The sequence below is a fragment of the Drosophila montana genome, unplaced genomic scaffold (assembly GCF_035044405.1).
Source record: "Drosophila montana isolate Dmon_TW-CO22-7 unplaced genomic scaffold, ASM3504440v1 contig_3438_1, whole genome shotgun sequence".
In the NCBI taxonomy this organism is placed as follows: domain Eukaryota; kingdom Metazoa; phylum Arthropoda; class Insecta; order Diptera; family Drosophilidae; genus Drosophila; species Drosophila montana.
The window spans coordinates 890,730-918,689 of record NW_026998322.1 but is presented as its reverse complement, the minus strand read 5'-3'; the positions used below and the strand labels follow the sequence as shown (position 1 = coordinate 918,689).

The following is a 27,960-nucleotide window of genomic DNA, read 5'->3' as shown; positions in this document are numbered from 1 at the left end:
CCTTGCAAATACCGGGCCCATTGCCCATAATTGTTAAGGTTGTTATTAATACAATATATGTATACATATATATATATTTATATTAACCTTTAATCGTAACGTAGTATGTGTGTCCCATTCCATGAAAATTGTAAATATTAGCACTTCTTGGAATAATGCAATATTCGCGTCGAAATTTTAAATAACTTTTATGTTAACGAATTTTGATCAGTTTAGATATAAGTAGTATATAATATAGTAGGTATATAAGTATTGTATTGTATATAGTATAATGTTAATTTGGTCTTTGTTTCATATTGAAATTGTTAATTCCTTTACTCATAATACTTGTGTTAAAGGTTTAGTTAAACTCGCGAAAATTGTTGCTGTTGCTTAGGTTAAATTGAAACTCGAATTTACTACACATAAATTCGGTTTAACGCTATACGTGTTTATGTATATGTATATGTATGTGTATGAGTGTAGTATAATATATACTCATATATGTACTCATTGTATATGATTATGTATTGGCATAGAGTAGTTTTAAGTATTTGTTCTTTAGGTCTGGTTGCTCGGTGTACAAGTATTACAATAGTGTTTTATTGGACCCTCTAGGTCTAAAGTTTTTGGGTTTACGGTTTTGGCGTGCTTAGATTTTGATTTTTGATTATTTTTTGGGTTTTATTGGCTGATATGCAAATCGGGGGTGTATTTGTTATTAAACGTCTGAAAGGAACGTGGTAACATCAACAACAATCAACAATAACAATTAAATTAACTATGAGTTATCATTTCAATTCATTCAAATTCCGTTTTGTTATTAATCTTAAACCGAGTCGAATAACAAGTACCAATTCCAAGTACATCCTAACATTATTGTCGCCTGCATTTTGTGTGTGTTTTTTGTGTGCGTCAATTAAAAAACAAAGTGCCGATAAAAATTACAATAAAATCGAATATGTAAATATTTGTAGAACGTAGACGTAGGCTATTTGGTCTGTTTACATAGAAGAGGCTGGCAGATACGGGGTGCTGTTCGATAACTGTGATTAAATATGCATAATATTCTATATTCGAATTGTTTGCTTTGCTAATAGTATAATAACAATGCGAAAAAATGCAAAATGCATATTAAATTTGCATGCTTGCCTAGGCCACATACATGTTCCTAGTTTTATTTTGTATAAGTATGTGCTCAAGTATTTACATTACATAACGAAATCACCCAAACGCTGCGTTTAAAATTAAGATCTCTCTCTGTCTCTATCTCTGTCTCTATTTCTATCTCTTTCTATATCGCTCTGGTGGCCTCGACCACACTGTGACCGCTTCTCACTACTATCACATGGACGCCAGAATTCGAAGCTGTTTCCTAATGAGCAGATTCACATGATGGCGCAGCGGTTCCAGCGGGATGTATTGCGCACCCCCTCGCCGCCATCGTTGAGGGCCATCGTTTTGGAGCGCATCAGGTTGAGATCGGTGCGTATGCTGGGACGCCGTGCATTGGGCGTGACCACGCCGCAGGCATCGCTGAAGCGGCGCTTGATGGACAGGGCATTCTTCTTGGTGCCACCAACGGCCGAGCCATGCGGAGGCAGTGGAGAGGGTGCACCGAAGACGGACACCAGGCGTCGGTGCTGGTTCGGTGTCATCTCCAGGGGCAGGTTGGAGACCATGAACAGCGCATGGAACAGATCGTCGATGCGATAGTTTTGGCGTGCTGAGCATTCCACAAAAGTGCAGCAATTGTCCTGCCCAGCTATGTAGCCCATAACCTCGTCCAGTTGCACGGTTCTGTTCGAATGAAAACAATTGAAATTTTAAATGATTGATTGATTGATCAAATTGATTGTTGACTCACTTGAATTCGCGATCACATTTGTTGCCCGCCAGTATCATGGGTATTTTTGGCAGACTTTTCTTCTTGAAGCCCGAGCCTGGGTTAAGTGCCGCCCACTTCGTCTCCAGTATATTCTCCCGCAGACGCACAACCTCCTCGAAGGATTCACGAGAGTCCATGCTAAACACCAATATAAAGAGATCGCCTGCAATGCAAATCGATGCCATCAAATGAAATATTTAACAATATTTGATTTAGCTAATACAAATTTATTGCTTATTTATTGGGTCCTTTATCGCACATGGGCACTAGCGGAAGCTGTGAGTGTGTGTGTGTGTGTGTGGGAACAAATAACTGACTCCGGCAGAGCTCCAGCTGTGGCTGATTCTTATGATAATTTATAGCACATTAAATAGCGGCGGGAACTCGGCAACTTAAGTGATGAAACGTGCGTTTGATATGATTGCGGCTAACACACACACACACACACACACACACTCACACACAGACACACATCCGACTCACCCGTTAAAAATGACAAACGACGCATTGCGGGAAACGGATGATAGCCAGAAGTATCCAAAATATCCAATTGAAAGACCTCGTTTCGTATGCGATACAATTTACGATGAAACTCCTCAATAGTTGGCGTGTAGGCTTCCTCAAAGCGATTGCCCAGGAAACGTGCCACAATCGACGATTTGCCAGCGCGTGACGACCTGCAAAGTGGAGTAGCCTTTGAGTACGCGGCCGAAGGACCAACTCGTATGGCTTTGATTATACGAAAACTCACCCCAACATGACAAGTCTGTAGCAATTCTTGGCCGAGGGCAGGCTGTCGTCGCACAGCGAAAGTCCTGCACCAGGACCATAAATGAAATCGTCGGCCTGCTCGATGGCATCCAAATTGGAATGATGCTCCAACATGTGAGCCTGATGCTGCTCAGCGGTGGTCACAATCCGGCTGCTGGTTACGCCGCCGTTACTACTGCTCGGTGCATCCTCCAGGAAGGTGACCACATGGGCTGCTGCTGCTGCTGCTGCCTGCGGTGGATCATCGGTGGGTGTTGATCTGTGGGTCGCACTCGCGTTTGCCGGCTGATTGCTATTGGCCTTGTTGCGAGCTCTATTGATGCTGTTGCTGTTGCTGTTACTGTTGCTTTTGGGCGTCGGTGGTAGCGTGGACGTCGTGGCTTGGCCCGGTTCATTTAGTGCCACGTCGACGTAGTTGTTGTTGTTGCTGCGCGCACAAAACCAATTTTTGCAGCGATACATTTTGTCTGTGTCATTTCCGCCACTTTAATGGTCAACTGTGCCTGCCCGTCTCCCTGTGTGCACCCTCCTCTCGATACGCACGTGCTGTTGCTGCTGCTTATTACGCATACGCAGCGTACAACGGGCAAAGGGATAGACAGGTGGGTTAGACGATTACCTGTGTGCACTTGATTACTTGTTTTCTCCAGCCACAAAATTCGTTTTAGCCACGCAATCAGTTTCTGTATGCGCTTTGCATTTTCAATCAGACAACTTTGCCGTTGGCCACATTTACATTCCCGATTTCTGAACCTGTTAATAATATAACTTTTACCGGCAGCCCTCAGCGCTCTGGACGTTATCCTGCTTGTTGCCTGGTTTAGCTGCAAAGAGAAATGCACACATTTTACACGCAACTGCTCGTAAATACGTAAAAACGTTACGCGAACTGCATAAAGAACAACCGAGATTTAAGTTGAGCAATGCCCAGTGGCAAAGAGCTGCCATCCAACTGGGTAATTGCATGGACACGGGCCGTTCCAGGCGAGTAAACCACATAAAAATGGCGCATACAAATTTCAAAATGACTGCACTAGCTGACCATTAAAAGGGCTTGATGCTGCCTCCCCCCTCCGCCCATCCAACGACCATTTGGGTTCAATAATGACCATCTTGCAACAAATCTAATTAACTTTGTTTTAGCTCGCTACGTGTTCAGGGTACACCAGCAGCAACACCCTGTCGCCCACTTGCCCCTTCCCCTTGCCCCTCACCCATTCAAATGCAGGCAAAGCAACAAGCCAATGGACGGTATCAAACCGGAAAGTGCCGACCGTAATCGAGTGCAGCAAGTGCTACGACTCGAATTTCGCCATTAGAGCGCCCAGCTTCTGGGCACTTTTTAATGCCAGCGCCGCTGCTCAAAGGAATTCGGTTGGAAAATATGCAAGAACAAGAATGTGCCACATAATGAGTACATTATAAGTATGTGCATGTAATACACACTAACTCGTTCGCCCAACCCGACCAAGGACCTTGCCGGAACCACGCTCCATTGTTGCCCCCTGGCCACCCCCTGGCCTTAACGGTGCGAACAAAAAGCCATTTAAAGAACTACTTGAAACGATACCATAATTGAATTCGGTTTTTCGGCCCCTGCCCGCAGCCATTCTCATGTGTTTTGTAAGAAAACACGCAAATTACTTTGGCCAAGAGGAGCGCAGGAAATGCCTTAAGACAATGATGACATTTGAAAGCGACACACACAAGGCCAACGAACCGAGCAATGTGCGAGGAAACACAAACAACTTAAAACATAACAACAACAACTGACAAATACCCTGCACTTCGTTTAAATTGCTTAACACGAAGAATTATCGGGTAAGCTTAACGTGATGCTTGCAGTCCGTTAAAATGAATGAGTTTTACGAAAGATATATATATTTTATTACAAAAGCGATTCATATTTTAGCAAATTATTTAATGGAATTAGAACTAATCAGGGTAAGATTTATCCTCGCTCAAAGAGAGAGAGAGAGAGAGAGTAGAGCATGTAGAGTACTCATATATACCTGTATACATATACACCCAAATACTTGCATGCAAGCATCTTCTCCATACCTAAGCTTTACATAAATAATGATGTTCGCTTAAATCCACTTGAGCAAAAACATTTTCTATTCTTATGCTATTGTCTATCTATTTCCAATTTCTTTGTACATGCAAACCAATTAATCAGATATCAGATCCAACAAATTTGCTACAGGGTATATAAAAACAATCAACTAAATGACGGCACACATTAAGCTTTGCACCTGGCCAGCAGCTGCTAAGTGGGCTGGTCCTGTCGCGTACATGAGATTTTTTCCACCCATGTTCAGCCATTGACAGCTTAAATTGAAGCTCTAGGGGAAATATTTAGAGTGGTTTAAAAATAAAACTGTCTCACAACTATTTTAAGTTGGAGAATGGAGTTAATCTGGTTACGTAAAGCTGAGACGTAAGCTATTTTGGCAAACATGATAGCGAGACAACTGTTTTTAGCTGGAAGGCATCTATTAGGATTGATTTCTAAAATAACAGTCTTTTATTCATTCGTCTAACATCAATATCGTGATCATTATATCATTAGAATACAAATTTATTCGTGAATAAATCAAGGTTCGTGAGTATGCAAGCATGTATGTATGTATGCATATATGTATGTATGTATGAATGTATGTACATATGTGTATGTATGCGTGTAGACGCACGTACTCATGAATGATTTCTTTAACTTAACACAGTCTATGTTTGATACCACTGCGCTGCAAATTTAAATTAAATGCTTTTTTAAATGCTCTCCTCCTCGATTCTTAAAAATTTAAGTAGGCCCTGCTGAAATACAACAAGGCAGAAAACGTTGGCTCCAACAGTCGGTGGAGGAGCAACTTGAGGCGGTGGAGCAGGAGGAGGTGGAGCGGGTAAGTAGAAATGTATGTAGATGTATGTATGTATGTATGTATGTGTGTAAGTGTATGTATGTATGTATGTATGTATGTATGTATGTATGTATGTATGTACGCATGTATGAATGTATGTATGTATGTGTGAGTGTGCGTGTGTGTATATATATGTATGTATGTATGTATGTATGTATGTATGTATGTATGTATGTGTGTGTATATATATATGTACATATGTATGTATGTACATATGTATGTATATATGTATGTATGTATGTATATTTGTATGTATGTATGCATCCAAGCATACGATGCAAATATAAAAAAAAATCGTTTCCTTAAGTAATGCCCTTCTACTCGATTCTCAAGAATTTAAGTAAGTCCCACAAGCTTCACTTCATATTGGAGGAGACGGCAGCTTCGACATAAGAGCAGGCAGCTTCAATTTTTGAGGAGGCGGCTGCTTAAGCAAAAGAGAAGGCGGCGGCTTTTATGTTGGAGAAGGCGGCGGCTATGGCGGAGCTCACTGTTAAAACTTGTATGCATTATTAACAAAATTTTGTCTTATTATATTTAGAATAAAAGTAACAACTATTAGAAGAGTATGTTTGCATGTTAGCTTTTATGTTTTTAAATATGTTTAAATATGTGTGTGTATTGTTGAGCTGAGTTGAAAATTAACAATAAACCTATAAGTAAATATTGCTTTTCTACGCGATTCTCATTAATTCAATTAAGGTTTAGCAAGGAAGCTGCGTTCTTGAGCTAATTAACATTATCTCTACTTTTCTGTTCTTTCAGTGATGTTCGTTTATAAAAGTTCGACTCCCGCCTACTGATAGATGACTATAACATATTCGTGCGTGTAGATTTACAGGTTAGTAGGTTATTATAAATATATATTTATCTCTATATATGAAACTGATCGTTGGCAAAGCACAGCTTAACTGTAAATGCTACGAAGCTATCTATGCAGACCGTGCATTCCCCGATACGCCATGAGTCGAAAGAAAGTATTCCTTGTAGGTTTTGATGCTTTTATAGTAAGTGTTTTAGCAATCTAAATAACTTCTTTCTTGTACTTTACCCTATTAAGCGATTATACGTTTTGTATTAACAAGTTGTTGTGCCTATACCAATTTTCTCTGATCGTACTATTACTTATACGTATTAAATTTATTTTTCTTTCTCCTATTCTTACCCGCACACAACCAGTATGTATCTACATAGTTACAAAAGTTGCAAAACTAAAACGTATACATAATTTACAATACTACTTAGTCTACTATTAAGTCTAATATAAAATTAACAAAGTTACGGTGACTATATATATCGATCTGGGAGATCGATTGGATGAGACCTCCGCAATCTCCTCCGCGTTCGGACTCCTCCAATTCGACGCATCTTTAGAAGGCGCCTAGCCAGTCGATTTGGATGGTTTCCCAGTCGCGTTATGTAGTTTGCAGTCTGTTTGTTTATGACGTCCCCGACTTTGGCCACTCCTAGGTCAGGAAGACTCCCAGACTCCCTGCGGAGCGTTCCCTTCCCTAAAGCAGATTCGTACTGGTACTTCAGCTGCTCCACCAGCTGCTCCACCGCTCCGTTTGGGTATGCAATGAAATTTTAGATTTTTGTTCGTCTGCCTGTTTTTTTCACAAATTTTGGATTTCCAAACAAAAAACGTGGTACGCAAGTCGATTCCAGAGATCAGTACGAGTTCAAAAAGGTATAACTCTTCAAAATCGGACCATTTTTAGCCGAATTATTATTATTATTATAACGGCATTTTTTCGCGATTTTTAAATAGCTGTATCTCGGCCAACTAAGCCCCGATCTTGGAAAGATTGGTCTCGTTCGACTCGTGGTCACAGCCATTTTCAGCAAACATCGTAATTTTTGCAAAAAACATAGTAGTTTTTCTCAAATTGGGCCATTTCTTAGAATTCCGATTTTTGGTGTCAATCGATAGTCGGGATCCGTACGAGAAGAAAGAGGTATATCATTTGAAATCGGACATATGGTACACGAGTTTTTTTAATTTTAATTTTAATTTCAACGTATTATGTAGGCAGCACGAAAGTATGCAGTACTAACTACTAAAATTCTGCTAAAAACCGCTACAAACGGCTATAAATGGCTATAAAGCCCCTGGTATTGTGGCTGATTTTAAGAAAAATTTCGGCAGCCAGCGGTTGTCTAAAGACCGTTAATTTTTACTTACTCAAAAACTAGTCTTAGAAGATGATTGACGCATACTATAATTTATTATGTACAAATTTTTGAAGATTTTCAGAATTCATGATAAATTTGAATATGTGCTATATACATATATGTTTAACACGCATATATGTTTTAAACGCATAGATACCAAAGAAAAAAACAAAGATCCAATGCAGACAAGGATTAGATAAGTGACATTAATCAATTTTTGCTTCCAAATAACGATTGATGTGCTTTGAGTGCACACAAATAATTCAAAAGTTCCCATTGCCACTTACCATGTTGCCCTTCCGACAATTGTTGCCGACGCCTCTGCTCGTGCCACATGCTTGCCAAATGGTTGCGCTGCCAGTTTGCAATGTGCTCAACAACTTTTCATATTTGCTTACAGTACGTGCATACAAATGCGTAAGGTTGTACGCCCACCCAGAGCCAGATCCAAGCCCAGTTCCAGACCCGCCGTAAATTGTCATATGCGAAGTCGAACTAGCAAATGCAATCGACACCTAATTTCGGCGAGCACATCTGCGTTTTATGTGCGGAGCGTGGCATAGAACAACAGCAATTGACTGAGGGGCAGCCCGTGAGCAGCCCAGAATATGAGCATGTTTTGCGGTTTCAGATAAGCCCCGAGCTGTCAAGATAGAGAGCGCCCGCTCCGAAACCGCAAGCATCAATTACTGGCCAAACAGTGAAACAGAGAGAGAGAGAGAGAGAGAGCGAGAGAGAGTGCGATAATCTAAGTGAGCTAGCATTCGAGTACATTTGCTGGGGTTATCGCCCAGTATCAGACGAGTACCTGTACAACCCGCACCCGAAAGAGCCTCCGTTACGCTGACAAGTGAAGAATTAGAACGCTAATTTATTAAGTGCCACCACAAAGTGCATCCACAATGTCAACGACTCCGATAAATATAGCCCCTTCCCCAGTTGAGGTGCGACTATTGCAGAGCAGCCAGCGGCAGCAACAGCAACAACAACAGCGAAGCAGTTGGGCAAAGTATGGAAAGTGTCGCATTAAGAAGCTGCTGAGCTCAGCTGCCATTTTGCTGGCGCTAATGCTTATCGGGGGCGCCATTTACATGCATCTAAAGCAAAAGAATCATCTCGGGCGCCTGAACATCGCGCTGGCGAGAAAGGAGAATGCTGCCAGCGAAGTGATACTCCCCTTTGAAGTGGTCACTGCTCCGGCCGTGGGTAAGTCATGATAAGTGCGAGTTATTTGCCAAAGAACTCGGTCACGTTCAGAGTACCCATTAAATCACCCCAGCATGTTTATGCTAACCAAATGTATACATCTATATAAATATATATACATATATTGAAGAGGAGATAACAGACATATTTTAACACTTATAAAAACCAAAATTTGTTGTCTTGTAAATGTGGAGCATTTAGCACTGTAAGCTAGGGCTCTGTTGATTTCACCGAAACTCATCTGTCCATTCATTGCAGCTGCACTTGGCTCACCTCTCCTCAGCGATGACTGTTTGGAGTGCATTGCAGCAACGACCACGGACCATAAGCCGGCAATGTGCGGGGCGAGCCCATGCAGCATCTATCGTATCTCCCGGCCGTATTGGCAGGATGCGATACGGCTCGGTCAGCTCATTGGAGCACAGGGTAATGCGAGCTGCCAGCTGGCTTCCTTTGACCATTGACTAAGCCCTACAAAACATCATTCCAGATTACGAGAGCTGCGTATCAAGTCCGGAGTGTGCCACAGAAACTGTGCGGAGCTTCATAACATCCTACGCAAGGGATTGCGACGGTGATGGACTGATTCTGTGTCGGGATCACATAATGCTGCATCAACTGGGACCGACAGGCTGCCTGCAGAGGACGTTGCCTGCCTTTTCCAGAAACCGCATGGATGTTTGTCTGAGACAGAAAGAGCTTGAATAGAGACGAGCTTCTGCCCAGCGCAAGGGCATGTCTGAAACATGGCTTTTATTTAGTGGGTCGCCAGTAAAATGTTAGCATATACAGGGCCAGAAAATCGTGGAACAATAGCAACGCGGATAACTTGTCATCATGCAGGGCGGTCCGCTCTTGCCCATTACCCATAACCGATTGCACATGATACATCACAATCTGTAAATGGCGAGTGCATGTCGAGTGGTTGTGACATGGGTGCGTGTTAGTGTGCGTGTTTATGTGTGTGTGTGTGTGTGTTGTGTGTGTGTGATGTGTACGTGTTATTATAAGTGAGATGTGGTCATCAAAGGCAAGTATAACAATAAGCAACGCCTTACGGGCAAGACCAGCAACACGATGACAAAAGCGTACAGGAAAAAGGGCCAACTCAGATTGAGGATTAAGAAGTAGGTGATAGTATAAACACAGAGCACAAGCATAATGAAGTCCACCAAGAACAATATTGTTGCATATTTCGTAAGGTCAAACTGGATGGCATAGCGATATGGACTTGGAGTTACTTGTGCTAGATTCTTTTGAAACTTACCGATACAAATATGGCCACTAACGAGGCCAAAACTATGATTATCAAGGCAACTAGAAAGCCAAGCAGCAGCCGCAGCATATTTGTCCTAACAACCAGGAGTCCGATGGCCACGATCTGGCCCTCGACTACAAGTAGAGTAAGGATCCAGTTCATGCAAGACATTTTCCGTATTTGGGAGCTAACGGCGAACATCAGGAAGAACATAATGCTCATAAAGAACACTATCAAAAGTGCAACCTCATGGCTATACACCAGGGCAGTTATTTTGCTTCTGTAGATGGAACAGCACATTATAGCTGTAGTTGGTCTTAATTGAAGCCCAATAGAGTATATTACCCAGCTAAGGCCGTTATCGCTATCCATTGGAGTACGGCAAGCAGCAGAAATGCGATGAACAGCAAAAAAGTTCGAAAAACGAAACGACGTCGGTCCTCGGCCTTCTCCGCCCTTTCGGTAAGACTCTTAAGACGTGTTTGAAACATTGTTACAAAAAATTTAAAATATTTACTCCCAAGTCAAAACAAATACAAATGCCACCTAGGTCTCTCCGTATCTCTGACTCTGGGCCCTCCGGAAAACTGTCCCAAAAATCAAACAACAATTTAACCCAATAAATTGGCGCTATAGCATTTAAGACATACATTTCAAGCTCGTACATAATTGAGCTCTAGAAACTTTTCAATCTTGCAACATCGCGCACAAATTGAACGTCGCAAGTGTGCAATAATTAAAAGTTTACCCAGCACTTACAACATGAGGCGCGCGCCACCATTCGAATCGATGCCAAAGTTTGCTACAACTTTCTTTTTAACACACAGCACACGACCTCAAAACTTGGACAGTACAAATTTTCAGCGCTTTGCTACTATTCAATTGTGACCGTGTCATATTAACTCCTTAAACGGATATCTTATAAGATGTGAGATAGTGGACACAAAGCTCCGAAGTATTTAAGCCAAAACAATTTTCTGTATCGAAGTCTGTAATGAATTTTTGCAATAATCCCTACAAATTTGTTTTCTATCTCTTGTGCTGCTGCTGGAAAATGCTTTGCTTTTCATTTGCACAAAGTAAAAAAAAGAAAACAAAATATAATGAAAACATATTTTAAATTTTTGTGCTACGAACAAGTTTGTTTGCGAGCACTCTCAACTGTCAGATACTCTGTTGATAACAGGCCTGTTTGCAGAAGCTCTGTTAATAACAAAAAGAACGTTTATTTAAACTCTTAAGAAGATTATTATTGTCTTATAAAAATTGATTTTGTCAGTCTAGACTTCGAATTGTGGCTAATATGTATGATATTCTTGTCCCACATTAAATCAATAGATTACGGCGCGTAAGCTTCAACTCAGTCAATTATTGTATTGAAAGTTATTTCGACTTCTTTTTCTGTTAAGTGACAGTAGTTGCCTTTGTGTATTCAGTGGCTTTTGTCTTTAGTCCTGTGAGAGTATAATTTATAGTACCACAGGGCGTATGCGTAATGTTAACTGGCAGCGCAGATGAATTTTATATTCGAACTAATTCAAGATTCGCGTTTCTTGCTATAAGTTTGCCTTGGGGTCGCGACCAATTTACATGAAACGCGCTATTCGCGCTATTCCTGCGCTTTGATTGCCCTAATCGTAATCATTCAATCGCATGACAAGTGAATATTACTTGATTCAATCAAATGCGCAAGTGACCCGAGTTGCAAACAGAAAATAGAACAAATGGGGTTATTCATATTCAATTTTATTGAATTTGAGCAAATTAACTAATTGTAGATATTTATCAAGTGTTTCAAATAAATTCAAGTGTTGCCTGATTGTTTGACTGTTTGATGGATTAGTGGTCATTCGCTGCGGCCAAGGACAGTGGCACTTCGCAAGAGTTTCGCTTAAAAGCAATTACTAACATGGTCTAAAATTCTCGCAGCGTATTCAATGTTGTTCGAGTGCTCCTTGTCAAAGGTGTTGTTGGTCGGCATCAAATCCCACAGATTGACGTTAGAGAGTGCACGCACTCTGCTCGAATTGATTGCTTTATGGCAGGCAGTGTAGTGTAAAATAAGTGGAATGCAGGGCGAGTTGCGAAAAGAAATTTTTGCGTTTCTTTTTGCCAGTTGCTCAATTTTGCTGTCTCTTTTTTATACCATGGCAAACTTGCAGCTGCTGCGCAGCTTTCACTGAATTTGCAGTGCATATTTCATGCAGTGAACATGGCCCCGCAGTTCCGCCTCCTTTCTCATGCATTTTTAGCGTTTCACATTTTTTTTTTGGCCATTTTGTTTGCACTGCCACCGACAAAGAAAAAGGCCAATGAAATTGTAAAAAATGTATCATACTTTTTCTTGGCTAACTAACAGGATTAACTATATGAAATTTACATGGCACACACAAAGACTCAAAAGGGTATGCGACAATGCATTAAGTCTAATGGAATTAGCTAAGAACTCAATGACCGACTATGAAATACCTGTACGCATAGTTTACAGTTTGATTAGTACAGTCAAATTAAATAATTAATCATACGCCACATATAACTAATTTGATACTATGAGATAAAATCACTTTTCGATTATATATAAATTATTTATATTGCTCTGCTAGTGCATAATTAGACACTTATTTAAAAGGTGGTTGCCCTTTGGGCGCGGGTATAGAAAGGGTTGGCAGCTGCCATAGATCTGCGGCAATCAGCAAGCGTGCCACATAATTAAGTGTACATCAGAGATTAGCCACAAAATGGGCGAGGCGCGCCCAAAAAGGGACCCCCAACGGCCGCAGGTCATAAATCCTGACTGGCGTCCGTAGCTTTTATGCGCATATTTAAATACGCATCAGCAATGTGAAGCCAGCACGAGACTAGAGCAACAACCATGTCAACTGACAGCAAAGGCAAAGACAACTTTAATGTCTCTTTTGTGGCAATAGCCGCCAGCTGAATGCTCGAAACAGAGGCGCTTCATTAATTTTATAGTCGTCGAGGATGCTGCGTGGGAGCCAAGAAATCTGAGGTCGCCAGCCGTGCGTTTTGCGGTAAGGTTTCTAGTTGCTCGAGTTGCTCGGGTTGGCTTTGAAGCTGCTGTGGATCTGCTTGAACAAAAGTTTTGATTGTCTAGCCACGCACTAATACACACATCCTGCCACAACACACATGCCACACATACCGTACGCACACATACACACACATACACACTCTAGTGTGCGTGCGTACTGCCAACTCAAGCGGTTAAACGTGAAACTTTTTTAATTAGAGCTGTGGTGGGCAGCGCATGCCACGCTGGCGCATTGTGTAAACAATTTTCGTAATCTTGAGCCCATAGTTGGAGCGCCTACTGTGTGCTTCCTGGGTGGCTGGCTTTCCGTTTCTGGTCGCTGCTGTCACGGCATTCGCGTTCATGTTGCAGCCAAGGCCAAAAACGAAAATCGCCCAAAAATGCTCATCAAATTGGCAACAGTAGACCGCCCTGCTATTTTCGTGCCAAATAAAATTCATGAGCCTTTGTAATAAAAACGTCACAGCGCAGCGAGTGCGCGACGGCACAAAGGACTCCAGACAGCCAGGACAACAGCAGCAAGAAGAACAGGAAGAAGAAGAAGAAGGGGCACAGAAAGGAGCAGCTGTCACCACTTGTCAATGACAATGGCACCCTCGAGAGCGGAGCGCATAATTTCGAGACATCCTTTGTGCAGCGGCAAATTCACAACAGTTTGCATTCATTTAATTTTTCTATTATCAAAAATAAAAAGGCTTTGTGCTTGATTGAAGTTTCTGGGACTAAGGCTTAATGTGTCGCAAAATTATGCAAAACCGAGCATGCTTTGTGCGAGAATAAACGATATCTTCTTCGAAGTAATAGACAATTACAACACTGTGAGATACCCCGTATGGAACAGCTATCTATCTTAGCATACATAAATATCCAAATACGAGCAGAATTAAACTAGATGTCAAAATCTTATTCGAATTGCCAGCAAACATAAAAGCCGATTGAGTTTTGTCAAAGTAATGTGATTTTGAAGTTTTCAAAGAGATTTTACTATCAGGCTTAGTTAGTGCTAGAAGCAAACATTTTGTTTGATACAATTTTCTGATCCAATTAAGTAAAGTTTGTCCTAGCATAATGCATTTTTTAAGTCAGTCTAGTTGATTCATATAACTTGATTATCGAATGAATGGGATTCAGAAGGATATGTGCAGAAAATTTGTATCTCTACATTATAAGCGAAAATGATTTTTGCTCGAACACTACAAGCCGCAACGGCTGCAAATATCCGCAGGATGCGTTGGCTGTCAATGCGATTATGTCAACGCAATCAGGCAATGATGTCCTCGTCCACGAAAATATGTTTTCCTGTTGTCTTTGGCAATTTTCGCTGCTTGTTTTCGGTGCGAAATACTGATACTGTGTATGCAATGCAAAATATACATAAAAGAAAAGCTATATCGTTACAAATCGCGCGCTTGTTTGCGTATCAATGAAGCAATAGCCTTTATTGCATACATTCCCGCGTGAGTATTACGCACGCACACACAGATACTCACACACACGCACACACATACGCAAAAAAAAAACGCGGTGACAAACAATTTCCGTAGCTCTCGCCTTGTGGCTTCCGTTATTTTTGTTTTTTGTCAGTGACGTGAACTTTCAGCCACTTTTTGTATTTCGGTCAGGTCACATTTATGTTTATATTGTAGGAGTATACATTAATTATGGCTATTTACTCGCCGTCTGCCCCCGCCAATTATGTGCACGAAATGGCTTATTATTGGTCCATATACATGCTTACACATAGATACAGGACGTGCGGCGAAATCAGCACGCCAAATGGCCCTCAAAGGCCACTTGCCTGTTGGCCCTCAAACGCACCAACAACACCCTAAAAATACAGCAAACCCTAGCATTTTTGGTAAACAAAAATGGGCCATGTTTACACAGCGAAGAGCCTTAACATTTGTTGCTGTCATCCCTATATAGTCCAGGATGATGGATGTTATTATAATGTCTCTAACCAAGCTGACGCTTAACCCAAAGTCATCTATCTTTTATTCAGAGGGTCCATGTCCAATTTCAAGCCAACCACAAGAATTGCATTCAGACTGCGAATACCGCAGAGAGTTGGTCAGTTCTTAAGCTGCTTAAAAATTAAAAACAATTTAATGTAAATTTGTTCTAGTCGCAAAAAAAACGGCATAATGCACCACAGAATTGCGTTTTTTTTAATGCTTTTGTCTCAGCTTCAAGTAGTTTTTTTTTATTATTTTGTAATTACACTAATTGGCGTTCCACCCGACGCGGGCGGGCAATATAATGTGGTATCTTTTCTGCCGCTGCTGTGAGCATTCGTGGAAAATTAAAAAGCACCATAATATTTTCTTAGAATAAGAAAATGAGTTTTAGTTTTATAGTTCATAGGGTTGACAATTCCTCGGAAATGTTATATGATTCAAGTGAATTTATTTATTTATATTTATAATGTATACTCTTCTTTGAAGGGTTAGCTTGACATATATTGTAATTAGGTTGATTTACAGATCACATTTACTTTTCCTTATAAAAAACCAGCATTTTGTACGAAGGCATATAAGTAATATATATATGTGTGTGTGTGTATGTGGGCGTGGGTGTGTTAGTGTATGAATGTATGAATGTATGGATGCATGTTTGTTTTCTAATACCAAACGCAGACCAAGCTTATTTGTCGCTAAGCACCAAATTTAAATAAAACGAATTTATACCAAGTGCTCTCCTCCTCGATTCTCAAGAATTCAAGTAGGCCTTGCTGAAATTCCACAAGACAGAACACGTTGGATCCAACGGCCGGTGGAGGAGCAACTGGAGGCGGTGGAGCAGGAGGAGGTGGAGTGGGTAGGTAGAAATGTATGTAGATGTAGATGTATGTATGTATGTAGATGTATGTATGTAGATGTATGTATGTAGATGTATGTATGTAGATGTATGTATGTAGATGTATGTATGTAGATGTATGTATGTAGATGTATGTATGTAGATGTATATATGTAGATGTATGTATGTAGATGTATGTATGTAGATGTATGTATGTAGATGTATGTATGTAGATGTATGTATGTAGATGTATGTATGTAGATGTATGTATGTAGATGTATGTATGTAGATGTATGTATGTAGATGTATGTATGTATGTATGTATGTATGTATGTATGTACGTATGTATGTGTGTTTGTATGTATGTATGTATGTATGTACATATGTATGTATGTATGTATGTATGTATGTATGTATGTATGTATGTATGTATGTATGTATGTATGTATGTATGTATGTATGTATGTATGTATGTATGTATGTATGTATGTATGTATGTATGTATGTATGTATGTATGTATGTATGTATGTATGTATGTATGTATGTATGTATGTATGTAAGCATGCATGTATGCATGTAAGCATGCAAGTATGCATGTATGCATGTAAGTATGCATGTATGCATGTAAGTATGCATGTAAGCATGCATGTATGCATGTAAGCATGTAAGCATGTAAGCATGCATACATGCATACATGCATACATGCATACATGCATAGATGCATGGATGCATGTGTGTATGTGTATATGTAATAAGCAAACTTAAAATTTCGCCCAAAAAATCTGCAAAAAATGTGTAAAACACGTCTCAAATGATTTTTCATATAGATCCTTGGAAACGAAACGCGAAACATCAACCACATAAACTTTAACCCCCATTTCCACCAAGGAGGGATGGATTTTGCAAAGAGTGCGAAGCACCCATCAGATGAATTTTGACAAAGATCTTTAAAAATGTTCTTGAAGCCGATCGGCAGGTAAGCAAACAACTTTCATACAAACGGTTTTCGCTAATTAACCACTAATGTGGGTATAATTCTACAAATCGCTGAAACACTTTTACACTCAGTTCTTATGTAGATCTTTAAAAATAAGTTTGATGCAAATCGGACAAAACTTAAGACCTAGCCCAAAAATCTTTAAATCGCATTATCCACCGAGAAAGCTTGGATTCCGCGTAAAGTGTGAAACACGTCTCAAATGATTTTTCGTATAGCTCTTTAAAAATTAAGTTGAACACGAAACTTCACCCACCTAATCTTCCTAGCTCTTACGGCTTGGGCTATGCGTTGATCACCAATCAGTCAATCAGTCAGATTTCTATCGCTCGCCTTTCTATGTGATTTTCATAAGTTGAAGTATTGCGAATTTTAAAGTTTTTCTATTTTTGTATGAACGCATATATATTAGTAATGTAATGAAATACGATTTGTTTCATCATACCCTCCACACTTAAATGAGCATACATTTATAGTGGGTTAGCTTTAGGGAAAAATAAACAGTCTTGGCTTCGTCTTAAATGGCGAAAGGGACATGAAGTCGTATCACTTTGTTGCCACAGACCACAGGTGTCCCGCTGAGTCGACTGGCATTTTAAAGCCTTACCTTTGGGTTTAGCTTACATATATGTACGAAATACTATGTAATCATTGGAATTACAACGAAAATTCATAACAATGTTTTAGACAGACATAATACACACTTCGCACACAACAAACTTGCAGTTGTTGCTGTGTGGGTGTGCGTGTGAATGTGTGCGAAATATCAAATGGTTTACGGCGGCAACACATGTCAAGGAATCACAACAGACACAAAAATAAGAACGAAGAATAAGCTACAATGATTGACTGCATGATACCCAGTCTTACCTTAATAAATTCTAATATTTTGGTTTTATCCATTTGAATTTTGAAAAACTTTCATCTAATTTAAAGCAAAGAAATAACAAAAAAATTGACATCTTGAGAAAATCATTAAATTTATTTGATGATTTATTATGAGCAATACTTCAACCTTATACAAACATATCAATTTAACTTATGTACATCATATATGTAAGGAAAAGAAATCTTTCAATTTGTCTCATAAGCCCAGGGTATATATAAATAGCGACAGCTGCAAAGGACCCGCCGCAACGGACCCCAAAATCATTTTACCGAACATTTTGAGAATTGTTGAAAAAGATTTTTTAAAAGGCAACACACGCCCATGCAATGGGCGTATTTGTTTCCCTTTGCGGCAGGGCACCCGACTCCAACTCCAGTCAAATCGTTAAAAGATGTGTGAAAGGCGGTGAAAAGGCGACGCGTCGGCGGAAACAAAGGATTGCGCTGGCGTTAAAGGTTAAGCTACGTATAAAATTACTTCGGGCGAACGCACAGCTGTGCTCCCATAGATATTTGGCTGTCTTTATAATTCAGATTTGTGTGGGTGGCATTTGATTTGTGGTGCTAAAATATCAGAGGCGAAACTTCAAAAGCTCTCTGGCTCAGCGCTCTCTCATATTCAATTAGCAGACAGAAATTCAAAATGCGCGCTAATTTATTAATGGCTAATGTCAAATTTTTGCTGCCGTCAAATGACATTGAAAAATTATCTAGGATATATTTGAGTGTGTGTGTGTGTGTGTGGCGATGGGTGGGTGGGTGTGTGTTTCAGTGTGTGCTGCTTAATGGTCTGGGCCCCAACAAGTAGGGGACTTTGGCATAAAACAATTTAGATAAGCAAAGTGTGCAAGGCACAGGACATATTTGCACACTCGTTCAGAAATGTACGAGTTTCACTTTCAGCTCTTCTCAGCCGTCGTGTGTTTGTTTTCCCCTGATTTTTTAGCAACTTAATCAGTTAAATATGACGAGCATGTAGCGTTGACAAACTGGCTTTTAGCTTTAGCTCCAATTATTACTTGGGGGTGAGGAACATGAAAGGGACGTGGTCGTTGCCTCCATTCCAAGTGCCTCGATTAAAGTTCAACTATAAAAGTGAGCGAAATGTAAGAGACAAAAGCCACAGTGTTCTGCACTCAAGAGTTGGGCCATAAAAAATGGAGTGTTTAAGTGGGTAACCCAATGCTTGGGGTTTTTATAGGCCAAGTGGACGAGGGCTGGTCACGACATTCACAAGAAAAAAAACGAAAATAAAATAAATACTTGGCCATGTCCAATGCTGGCAGCTATGGAGGGAAGGGGGCGCTGACCGGTGTTGGCCAGAGGCAACCAACAACAAATCAAATAATAAATAAAATAAAATAGTCCCAAATTGTATTAGGGGCTGGCACATCAGGGCGATAGGAATAATGGTGTCTATCTGTCGATAACAATGTATTCTATTATGTGAAGCACAAATTGCAGCTCACCTGTGGGGGACATCAACCAAATTGCTTGTCCTGTGCAATTATAATGTATTTCTTCTACTGCTGACACTTAATACATTATGCGTATCTCACGAATACACACGCACACACACACACTATTTCACAGAAGCTCAGTCATATTTGCGAGTCATCAACATTTAGACGATATGCTCGTCAATAGCTAAACGCACGCCGAGTCGTTGTCCTTTGGGCCGGTTGTTGGGAGTTTGTTTTGCTTTCGCGTAATATACGCAACGAGCACGCCTTTAACTACGCTGTCAATTCAGATTTAAATTGCCGTGAACGGCGTGGAGTGTCCTAACCAGGAGCCGACGTACCCTTATCTGAAACGTATTGCAGCCATCGTCAGGAAATTACTATGAAATTCAATTGAGGAAGGTTTCGCGCCTGCGCATAGCCTAACAGTGAGAGCGACTGTTAACTGCTTAACAGCAAAAGCAAACAGCAACAACAACAGAAGTGTTTACAGTACAAGTTCGAGTTCGAGTTCGAGTTGTTGTCACACTTGTCTGTCATGTGCGTAAGTTTGTATGCAAGTGTATTGCTTGACATGAAGTTAAGCAAACAAAACAAAAGTCAAGCTGTATTCTACATGGCATATAGGGAAAACTTCTGCTAGCAACAAGCGACCTGCTCCATGCTCTTTCAACTCAAAGTCATAAAAATATCAACCAATACACCCACACACACACAGTCTCGTATGTACACACAATTAGGAAATACTGCGTGCTGGCGCCCAAGTCAGGCATTCGAATGTCTTAAGCTGTTGATTTTGAAATCATTTTGTGTGATTATCAAATCATTTGTTACCACCATGAAGTCACTCTCGCAAACTACCCCATAGACGCTAGCGGTGACAAGTTTAAGCCCCGAGAGGGCTCTTTAATGAAATGCTAAGATGTTGGCAATTATGAAAATAAAGCATCTACATAATATCCAAGAGCTAATGTGCGTTTGCTGCTGCTGCTGCTCATCGGGTGGGCTTAAATGTCGTGGAGGTCTTTGACTGACGCCTACGGCCTGTGGTCGCCACTGCGGCTTCATTCAAATGCCGCAAATCCCAGACTGTGCCGTTGACATTAATATCTAGCAGGTTACTGCCAGATAGCTGCCAACCCCTAACGACAGATTTTAAGCAAAGCTCGAATCGGTTTGAGAAGGCGAAGTTACGTTGGCCGATGTTAAAAAAATAAGGAAATTATTCAGCCAAGTTTGACACTAGATTAAATATTTCAAACTTTGACTCAATTCTTACAAAATTAACTTTTATTTGGTCCCCCTTGGAGATGCGAGAGATTACAATCTCTAATTCTACATTAAACATTAGACTTAGCATAATTCAAGGCCAGCTGCATAACATATGGTGAAGTCCCGAGCATCTTTAGAGAATTCAGATATTTCAAGAGATTGCAATATGGTAAAATGTCAACGGCAAATACAAAAATTTCCAATCAATGCTTATAGCTCATGGCTGACATTGCACCTGCCCAGCTAGAACTCGACTCAGATACGAGCTGAGATGTGGGAGTTGCTTCTTTCAGCTGGCACGCTTGGTTGCACATCGCAGACTTGCATAAAAGCAGAAAATCAAAAGATAATCAGATTTTATATCAATAACCAATAACCAGTGGAACTGCCATCAATGGCAATGACTGATGGGGCGTGGCACTGTGTGTGCTTGTGTGTGTGTTTGGACCATGTAAATATTTATGTACTGGAATTCGCTTGAAAAAAGAACAAACACCCATAGACAAGGATGATGTGCATTGTTCGAGGATACACAACTGTGGTTCTGATACAAAGTCAGTCAATGAACTGAATGCGGCAACTGATGAATGCAACTGTTTGCTGTGAAATCGTGCCCCTGATACACACACACACACATACTTGTAGAGCATACAATTGCCGTGCATACAAAGCAATATCAGCCAAGCACTAACGGGATAAAAGACAGGCAACAAGCTTGACTTGATAGCATCAATTGACAATTGAAACGAGAAGCATCCAAGCACAAAACACCAAGCGCGACTGCGACAGTAAGCAAGTGCCTCCCCAAGGAAGGACTAACTGATTGACTGACTGACTGACTAACTGACTGACTGTCGGTTGTTCTGTTAGAGCTGGAAACCAAATGGGTAAGCACACGTGTGACAGTATCTGGCCATCATCATCATGCCGAGTAAGCCCTGGCTTGGAAGATCTCATTAGCACGCAGAGCCGGTTAAACGTTTTGTAATCAAATTAATTGCCCCGCTAGAGATACTGCCGTGTATTCATAATGCCAAACAATTTCGCATTAATTAAAAGCCAATAAAAGTGAATATTATCAAGCGTAGCAAGGCGCAGAGACGTCGGACGGACCCACAACACGGCAGGTGAGCAGAAGCCCACTTCATAAATAACGCGGCGCAAAGCCCTGCGTGGGTAGCTTGAAGAGTAATGGCAACTAATAAAATGACAATTTTTTGCAACAACGATTTAAGCCAAAACTCAAGCTGCCAGCCTGCAGTCAATTAGTCAGCCAGTCATCCAGACAGCCGAATAGGCGGTCAGAGGGTCAGAGCTAGAGCATTGACCAAACTCAATTAGTTTTAATTAATTGTCGCCGCAACGGTACTTGACCAGCATACTTCTAGTTTGCGCTGATTCAGATGGATTGGCAGCGTTCAGCTTTAATGGCGGCTGGCCGGAAGCGAGTCCAGGCATCGTCATCATCGTAATGGCCCGGACGGTCAGTGCAGTCCTAAGACCTACCAAGGCCCAAAATGCGGCAGGTTGAGCTTCGAATCAAGCGTGTCCTGAATGGCAGCAAAGTCACGGCTAACTGAACCCAACTGGGCCCATCAAATATTTACATATATGTTACAGCGTATGTCACGGCGTCAACTGTCGGCGTCTATATATCGATTAAATTGGCCTGGGGCCGACAAAAGTTAGTTGTCCAGCAGTATAATTTAAGGGCATTATTAGTTGGGGCTGAGAAAGGGCATTTAAATAAAGCGACAGGCATATATACACACACCCGCATATGCATATAAATAAATATGTATATTGCTCGACACGAAACTTGCAGTAGAAACTTGGCAGCCACTAAGCGCTTATGCCCATGAGCGGGGAGCGGGGCATGCATGTTAACACCGCCCGGGGTATAGCAATACCCCAAGTTCGTGTGAACGTGTGTGCGTGTGTGTGTGTGTGTGAACCACAACATGTGTCGCCGGGCGTGAACAAAAGTGCTCCAAAAATCACATTACCAAATATGCCAACACGACCCAAGTTTGACTCAGGCATCAGCATTAGCATCACCAACAGGATGCGGCCCGGGGCTAATGCCTTAATGCGCCTAAACTTGCTGTAAATCAGCATGCTTTCAACTAATTTGCCGTCGCCTTAAGCCAAGCCAGGTGTTAAGGCTCCCAAAGCCGTGCAATCGACGTCAAGTGGTCCACATGAACACAAATCGGACCAAATCGCAAACGCAATCGTCGCGGGTTTTAATGGATTTTTTTTTTAATAATATGTATATACGTGCACAAGTCCTTGAGCACGCCATGCAGAATTTACATCAACAATAAAGGATAATGCCTTAAACTTATTTGGGGTAAGAAAAAAATGTATGCAAGCCCACAGGCATTTATAACGTTCATATATGTACATACTTTATGGTCTCTGTGGCCTGGCCCAAGGCATTTGGCGCTGAGCAGAAGAACAACAAAAAACGCGCCAATATATCGCAGCGCGGATATAATGCAATTTGTGTGTGAACTTTTTAATGTAGTTTTTCACACACACACAGACACAGACACAAGCGCCAAAAATATGCACAACGGAACAGATAGCCAAACAGGACGCACATGAGCTTATCAAACATGAATATTTACGTACGCCATCAACAACACACAAAGAACGCTGTACCGGAAGTGGACAAACGAGACGTGAACGATGCGGCAACGCCAGTCACGAGCAGCCAACGAACGGGAACTGAGCGCCATGAGCGCCATGTTGTCCATTTAAAAGGCGCGCTTCCTGTGCAATGTTAAGCTTAACAGCGACTGTTAAGCGACTGTTGTTGTTCGACATGGAACAATGGGCATGCAGAAGGAGTTGTTTGTGTGTGTGGGCCGGCGACAACAAAGCAAAACAAAGTGAAACTTTTTGACAAACTTTTATTGCAATACGTTAGCAGCTGTACACTCACCCCCAATTATATATCCGAGTATTTAATACGGCTAAAAGCGCATGAACATATTAAAATTAGCACAAAGAAGCCAACTAATTAAATAGAATTAATTTACAAAATGCTCTCTGGCGCGTAACTGAAGTAAATAACTAATAAAACAACTAAGTAGTACACAACTCGCCATGGCAGCATGCGGAATCGGTTAGCCGCAGGAGCAAGCACTGACAGTTATTGAATTTCATTACATGTCAAATGCATTTTTTACAATCAAGATTCTATATTGTTTGAGCTGTTAAGTGAAATAGCGTTCCGGTAACTGCGGACAACAAGCAACAAAGCAATAACTGTCCGGTAAACCCCCAAAATGGGCAGGTGTCGGTTAAGCGGCATCTTCAGAGCAGGTCGCGCTCACACTTTCGTTGGTTTTGGGCCACTATAGTTCGACTTTTTAATGGTTGCGACGTTAGTGGGACCTGTGTCCACTGCTGTGTTGGTTCTTGGCTATTGATTTTTACTTTTCAAATAAATTGGTTTCGTTTGTCTGCGCTGCTATTTTGCCGTCGACAGCTGCCCAACTCCCGGCTTGGCTAGCCAAAAACTTTTCTATAGCAATTATTGTTTGAGATTATTTTTCATTCGGTCGCCTCTGGACTGCATTGAGCTGTCACCGCCTCCAGCTCCAGCTCCAGCTCCAGCGGCAAAAACTATTGTTATTAATATAGCCTGTGCATTTCTGGCGAACCAGAAAAATTGCATTCTAAATGAAAAGTGATGTAGTAGATGACCGTCACAAGCAGTTTTCTCTTCTTTTTTTTTAGCATTCAAACACCATGCCCTTCTGCTTAAAGCACTCTAACTGAACGCATCAGAAATTTCATTTTAAATGAAATGCTAAAGATTACGGCCGAGTACCCAAATAATAATAATAATAAACAAAAAAAAAACACCCTTTTACCCCAAAACCCTTTTGCTTGTCATTCTGGCCCCCCACCAAGCCACTTTTAGCTTAATTGAAATGCTTGTATTTTGCCTACCATTTTTTTTTCTAGCCATTTCCGAGTAGTGTTCGAGCCGTGTTATTTTCGGGCATTCGCTCGCATATTTTGCCGGCTACGTGACACATGCCGTTAACATAACCAGGCCCGTGCCCCTCTACCTCCAGACCGGAATCTAGCCAACAGTGACAAAACAAAGCTATTTTTTAAATATGAGCACTTGGGGTTCCATACCCAACGCCGGCGAATACAAATGGTAGCCACTCCAGAGAGAGACAGCGAGAGATCTGTTTGCATTACGACCAAACCACCAAAGGCTGCTGCTGCTACCCAACTCTATCACCATTTCCCTCCTGCAGCCCCTTTGTCTATCTGCGGTTCTGTTGTTATGGGTAAATGCTGGAATTTTATGCGCCGTAGTCGGCTTAATGGTGGACATAGAAGAACAAAAGCAACAATTGGTATAGTTGATAATAAAAATCACATATTGTTGTGCATAAGGTACATAGTTTGTTGTGGTTGCTTGGGCTTATCCACTAGATATCCCAACCAAAATCACCTTGAACAAGTTATTTTATTAACATTTCTGATTGTTATTATACAGCAGGACTAGGCTTCGAATATGTTAACTATCAAATGCTCTGGCCAATGCATATATATGCTGTTGGCATAGAAACAGACACACAGGCATTCATAACATTTTTAAAATAGAGCAAAATATTTTTTATGGTTCTTCAATTGTAAAAAGAGTTTGATAAAAAACACAAGCCCAGAGAATATTCGTTTGTTTTGACAGATGTCTACTTCTAAATCAAAATAAGTTTGTTAGGAAATAAAATTAAAACCCAGCATAAATATGCATATATAAGTATAACAATAACTGATAGCAGCACGTCTATTTGAAAGTGTATACACATCCTGTCCCAAGGATATATATGCACACTCTTGTAAAGCCCAGCACAGCAAATTAGGAACGCCTTTGTCGTCCAGATAGGGCCCACATTTCCACAAAGCATTTATCATCAAGTTGAAAATAAAAATGTTAAATAGAAGTTTTTTGATTACACAGCGGGCTTTGTTTTGCCAGGGAGTCAAACGACAAACGGCAGCATCAGCAGTCAAGCGCGAGCACCTGTGGGAGGCGGGGTGGAAGGTGGTGGAGGTGGAGGAGTAGGAGGAGTAGGAGGTGGAGGTGGAGGAGGGGAGCGGCCGAAACATTTAAAGGGCGATTGTGTTTACCTTTCGTTTCCAGCCCTCTGAACGGCCATTTGCATAAGTGTCGGCAAACGTTAAAAATATTTATGCAAAAATCAAGCAAATATTTGAATTAATTATATATGGAGCACGCACGTTAATATATATGTATATGTGTATAAATTCACGAGTGTTTATTTGTACAAATTTGTGCTCACACGCACGTAATGGACACCCACGCACACTCACCCATACTCTGCTAGCATATACTTAATTTCCTCATGTGCCTTAATCTTTTTAATTAACTACTCATATCCGCCAAAGAGCATGTCTAATTGATATGGGGAGACTCTTGGCTGCTTCAACAGATTCCCATTACCACAATTCGTTGCGTGCGCCGTGTGTGTGCGTGTTCATTTTCCTTTTAGGTTCTTAATGAATTTTCATTTTCTCAAAGAACTATAAAACGCTGCCAGCCAAAGCGTTTGCTTAACTTTTACGTAGTTAAAATAACTGCTTCGAAATCAAATATAACGAACAGAGGTCCCTGACTATAATCTACAATCAGCATATTTACTTAATCATTTTTTATCAGCCTTTTTGCCCTGTGGTTCCACTGTGCACTGCTGCAAGGTGGAATGCTCATGCTGTTGGGGGGCGCACAAGGCAAGGCTTTATCTATGGTCTGCTGGCGGGGTTTTAGTGGGATTCTCGTCTGGCATTAACACACTAATTAAGTTTTGCGCAACTGGTAATGAATTGGCAGGAAACCACGTCAATTAGCACCGGGTAATCTCCAAACTTTACGATTATGTCCAATAGCTTCTTTGTACATATCAGATTTATTTTGATGTGACAATTGATGCTAGAATTGTTTTACTTAAGTTAGGGCTTAGCTCTAAGTCAGTTCGGTGTCTCGGTTAGATTTGACGGGCGCGCACCTCACGATCGAGCAGCTCCTCTTGCGTGGGATGCTGCCGAATGAATTCGATGGCTCTCAGAATATCCTCCGGGATGGGTGGTGGCGTGGGCAGCAGATCTGACTGGGGCTGGAATCCATTTTCATCGGCCACATAGCTTACTTGAACGGGAATCCCTTCGGGTGATATGTAGCTGAAAAATCCCTTTGCATAAACTGCGCCCTGGCCTTGCTCCGATACGACTGTGTTCTCGCTATTCGCAATCTCGTATGAGTAGGTGCCATCCGTCTCAGCCTGTGTGCTGTATTTGGTGATCTGAGCATCTGGTCCTGGCCGGGGAGCGGCGGCAACGCAGGCCATAAGTGCAGCGATCAGGAACTGTGAAGATAAATACATCAGGAGTAAATGCAAAAGTGTTTTTCAAAGACGTTGATTAGACTACTTACAAGCCTATACATGGTGTTGCTGGTGTTAGCTTTGGATGTAGGTCTTAATGTGAACTCTGTGTTCATGCCCTACAGTATTTATAGTCTTCCAAAATATACAAGTCTTCAATATTAACAATAAACGTTCAATATGCAAATTGAGCATGCGAAGTAACCCAGTTTAACGACCTATTTAGTAATATATATATTAGTGGGCCGAACACCGAACAATCAGGCAGACACAGCGACGCTTTAATACACTTACCAACGTTTGTTTGTCTGATTCTACACAACTGTTTCGATAAAACACCTCAAATACTTTCAAAAGTGTATATTTCTAAAACATAATGGATTTTTTCACGTCACATATACTATATAAGGCAATCACAACCTTGCAAACCGCAATGTGCATTGATCCAATTAAGATTACTGTCCAACTACAATCCATTGATTGGTCCAATTTAGATTATTGCATAAACCAATCTCTGACATATCTGGCCGGAGTCCTTTACCGGACAAGCCAACTATGCCATATGAAGGACCATACCGCTAAGTTCTTCTAAATTCGAATAAATTGTCGGATATTGATTTTCATAAATATCTACAAAATTAAACCGTATTTGTTTTAACTGAGAGTTACTCTTTTAACTCAATATAAATTATATAGCTCTTGGATCTGCAGCATCAGAAGCATATATCTTTACTATCTGTGTTTGCTCGCCTTATTGCATTGTAAGTATCTTTGAGACTCTTTTGACCCAAACTGGAACGCAGTGTATCTAAATGTTGCTTCAAACACTGCAAAACACTCAAGAGACAATAACAAA

At 41.0% G+C, this 27,960-nt stretch overlaps 4 protein-coding genes and 1 long non-coding RNA gene across 7 annotated transcripts; 2 read left to right on the top strand and 3 right to left on the bottom strand.

Moving 5' to 3' along the window:
- Positions 1 to 14: 14 nt before the first annotated feature.
- Positions 15 to 23,207, bottom strand: LOC135434725 (GTP-binding protein Rhes). Of its 3 annotated transcripts, none has more exons than XM_064691392.1 (5): positions 23,079 to 23,207; positions 2,619 to 3,462; positions 2,351 to 2,544; positions 1,847 to 2,030; positions 15 to 1,779 (listed from the first exon to the last, which is right to left on the bottom strand). In XM_064691392.1, exons 2-5 carry the CDS (start codon positions 3,098 to 3,100, stop codon positions 1,368 to 1,370), a joined length of 1,272 nt encoding a protein of 423 aa, XP_064547462.1. In that variant the 5' UTR covers positions 3,101 to 3,462; positions 23,079 to 23,207; the 3' UTR covers positions 15 to 1,367. The 3 variants fall into 3 exon arrangements, with proteins under 3 accessions (XP_064547462.1, XP_064547461.1, XP_064547460.1); XM_064691391.1 differs by lacking the exon at positions 23,079 to 23,207 and adding an exon at positions 19,402 to 19,714; XM_064691390.1 differs by lacking the exon at positions 23,079 to 23,207 and adding an exon at positions 17,915 to 18,005.
- On the top strand, positions 8,515 to 9,685 carry LOC135434727 (uncharacterized). Its single transcript, XM_064691394.1, has 3 exons — positions 8,515 to 8,940; positions 9,199 to 9,366; positions 9,431 to 9,685. Exons 1-3 carry the CDS (start codon positions 8,637 to 8,639, stop codon positions 9,646 to 9,648), a joined length of 690 nt encoding a protein of 229 aa, XP_064547464.1. The 5' UTR covers positions 8,515 to 8,636; the 3' UTR covers positions 9,649 to 9,685.
- LOC135434726 (uncharacterized) lies at positions 9,045 to 18,030 on the bottom strand. The gene is made up of 5 exons (XM_064691393.1): positions 17,915 to 18,030; positions 10,544 to 10,668; positions 10,208 to 10,478; positions 9,999 to 10,148; positions 9,045 to 9,837 (listed from the first exon to the last, which is right to left on the bottom strand). Exons 1-5 carry the CDS (start codon positions 17,945 to 17,947, stop codon positions 9,694 to 9,696), a joined length of 723 nt encoding a protein of 240 aa, XP_064547463.1. The 5' UTR covers positions 17,948 to 18,030; the 3' UTR covers positions 9,045 to 9,693.
- On the top strand, positions 21,295 to 22,355 carry LOC135434718 (uncharacterized). The gene is made up of 2 exons (XR_010437278.1): positions 21,295 to 21,794; positions 21,903 to 22,355. It is a non-coding gene; the product is annotated as an uncharacterized LOC135434718 (long non-coding RNA).
- Positions 23,208 to 26,708: 3,501 nt separating the features above from the next.
- Cpr65Ea (Cuticular protein 65Ea) lies at positions 26,709 to 27,220 on the bottom strand. Its single transcript, XM_064691243.1, has 2 exons — positions 27,155 to 27,220; positions 26,709 to 27,086 (listed from the first exon to the last, which is right to left on the bottom strand). The coding sequence occupies exons 1-2, from the start codon at positions 27,218 to 27,220 to the stop codon at positions 26,709 to 26,711; spliced, it is 444 nt and encodes a 147-aa protein (XP_064547313.1).
- Between the last annotated feature and the right edge of the window lie 740 nt (positions 27,221 to 27,960).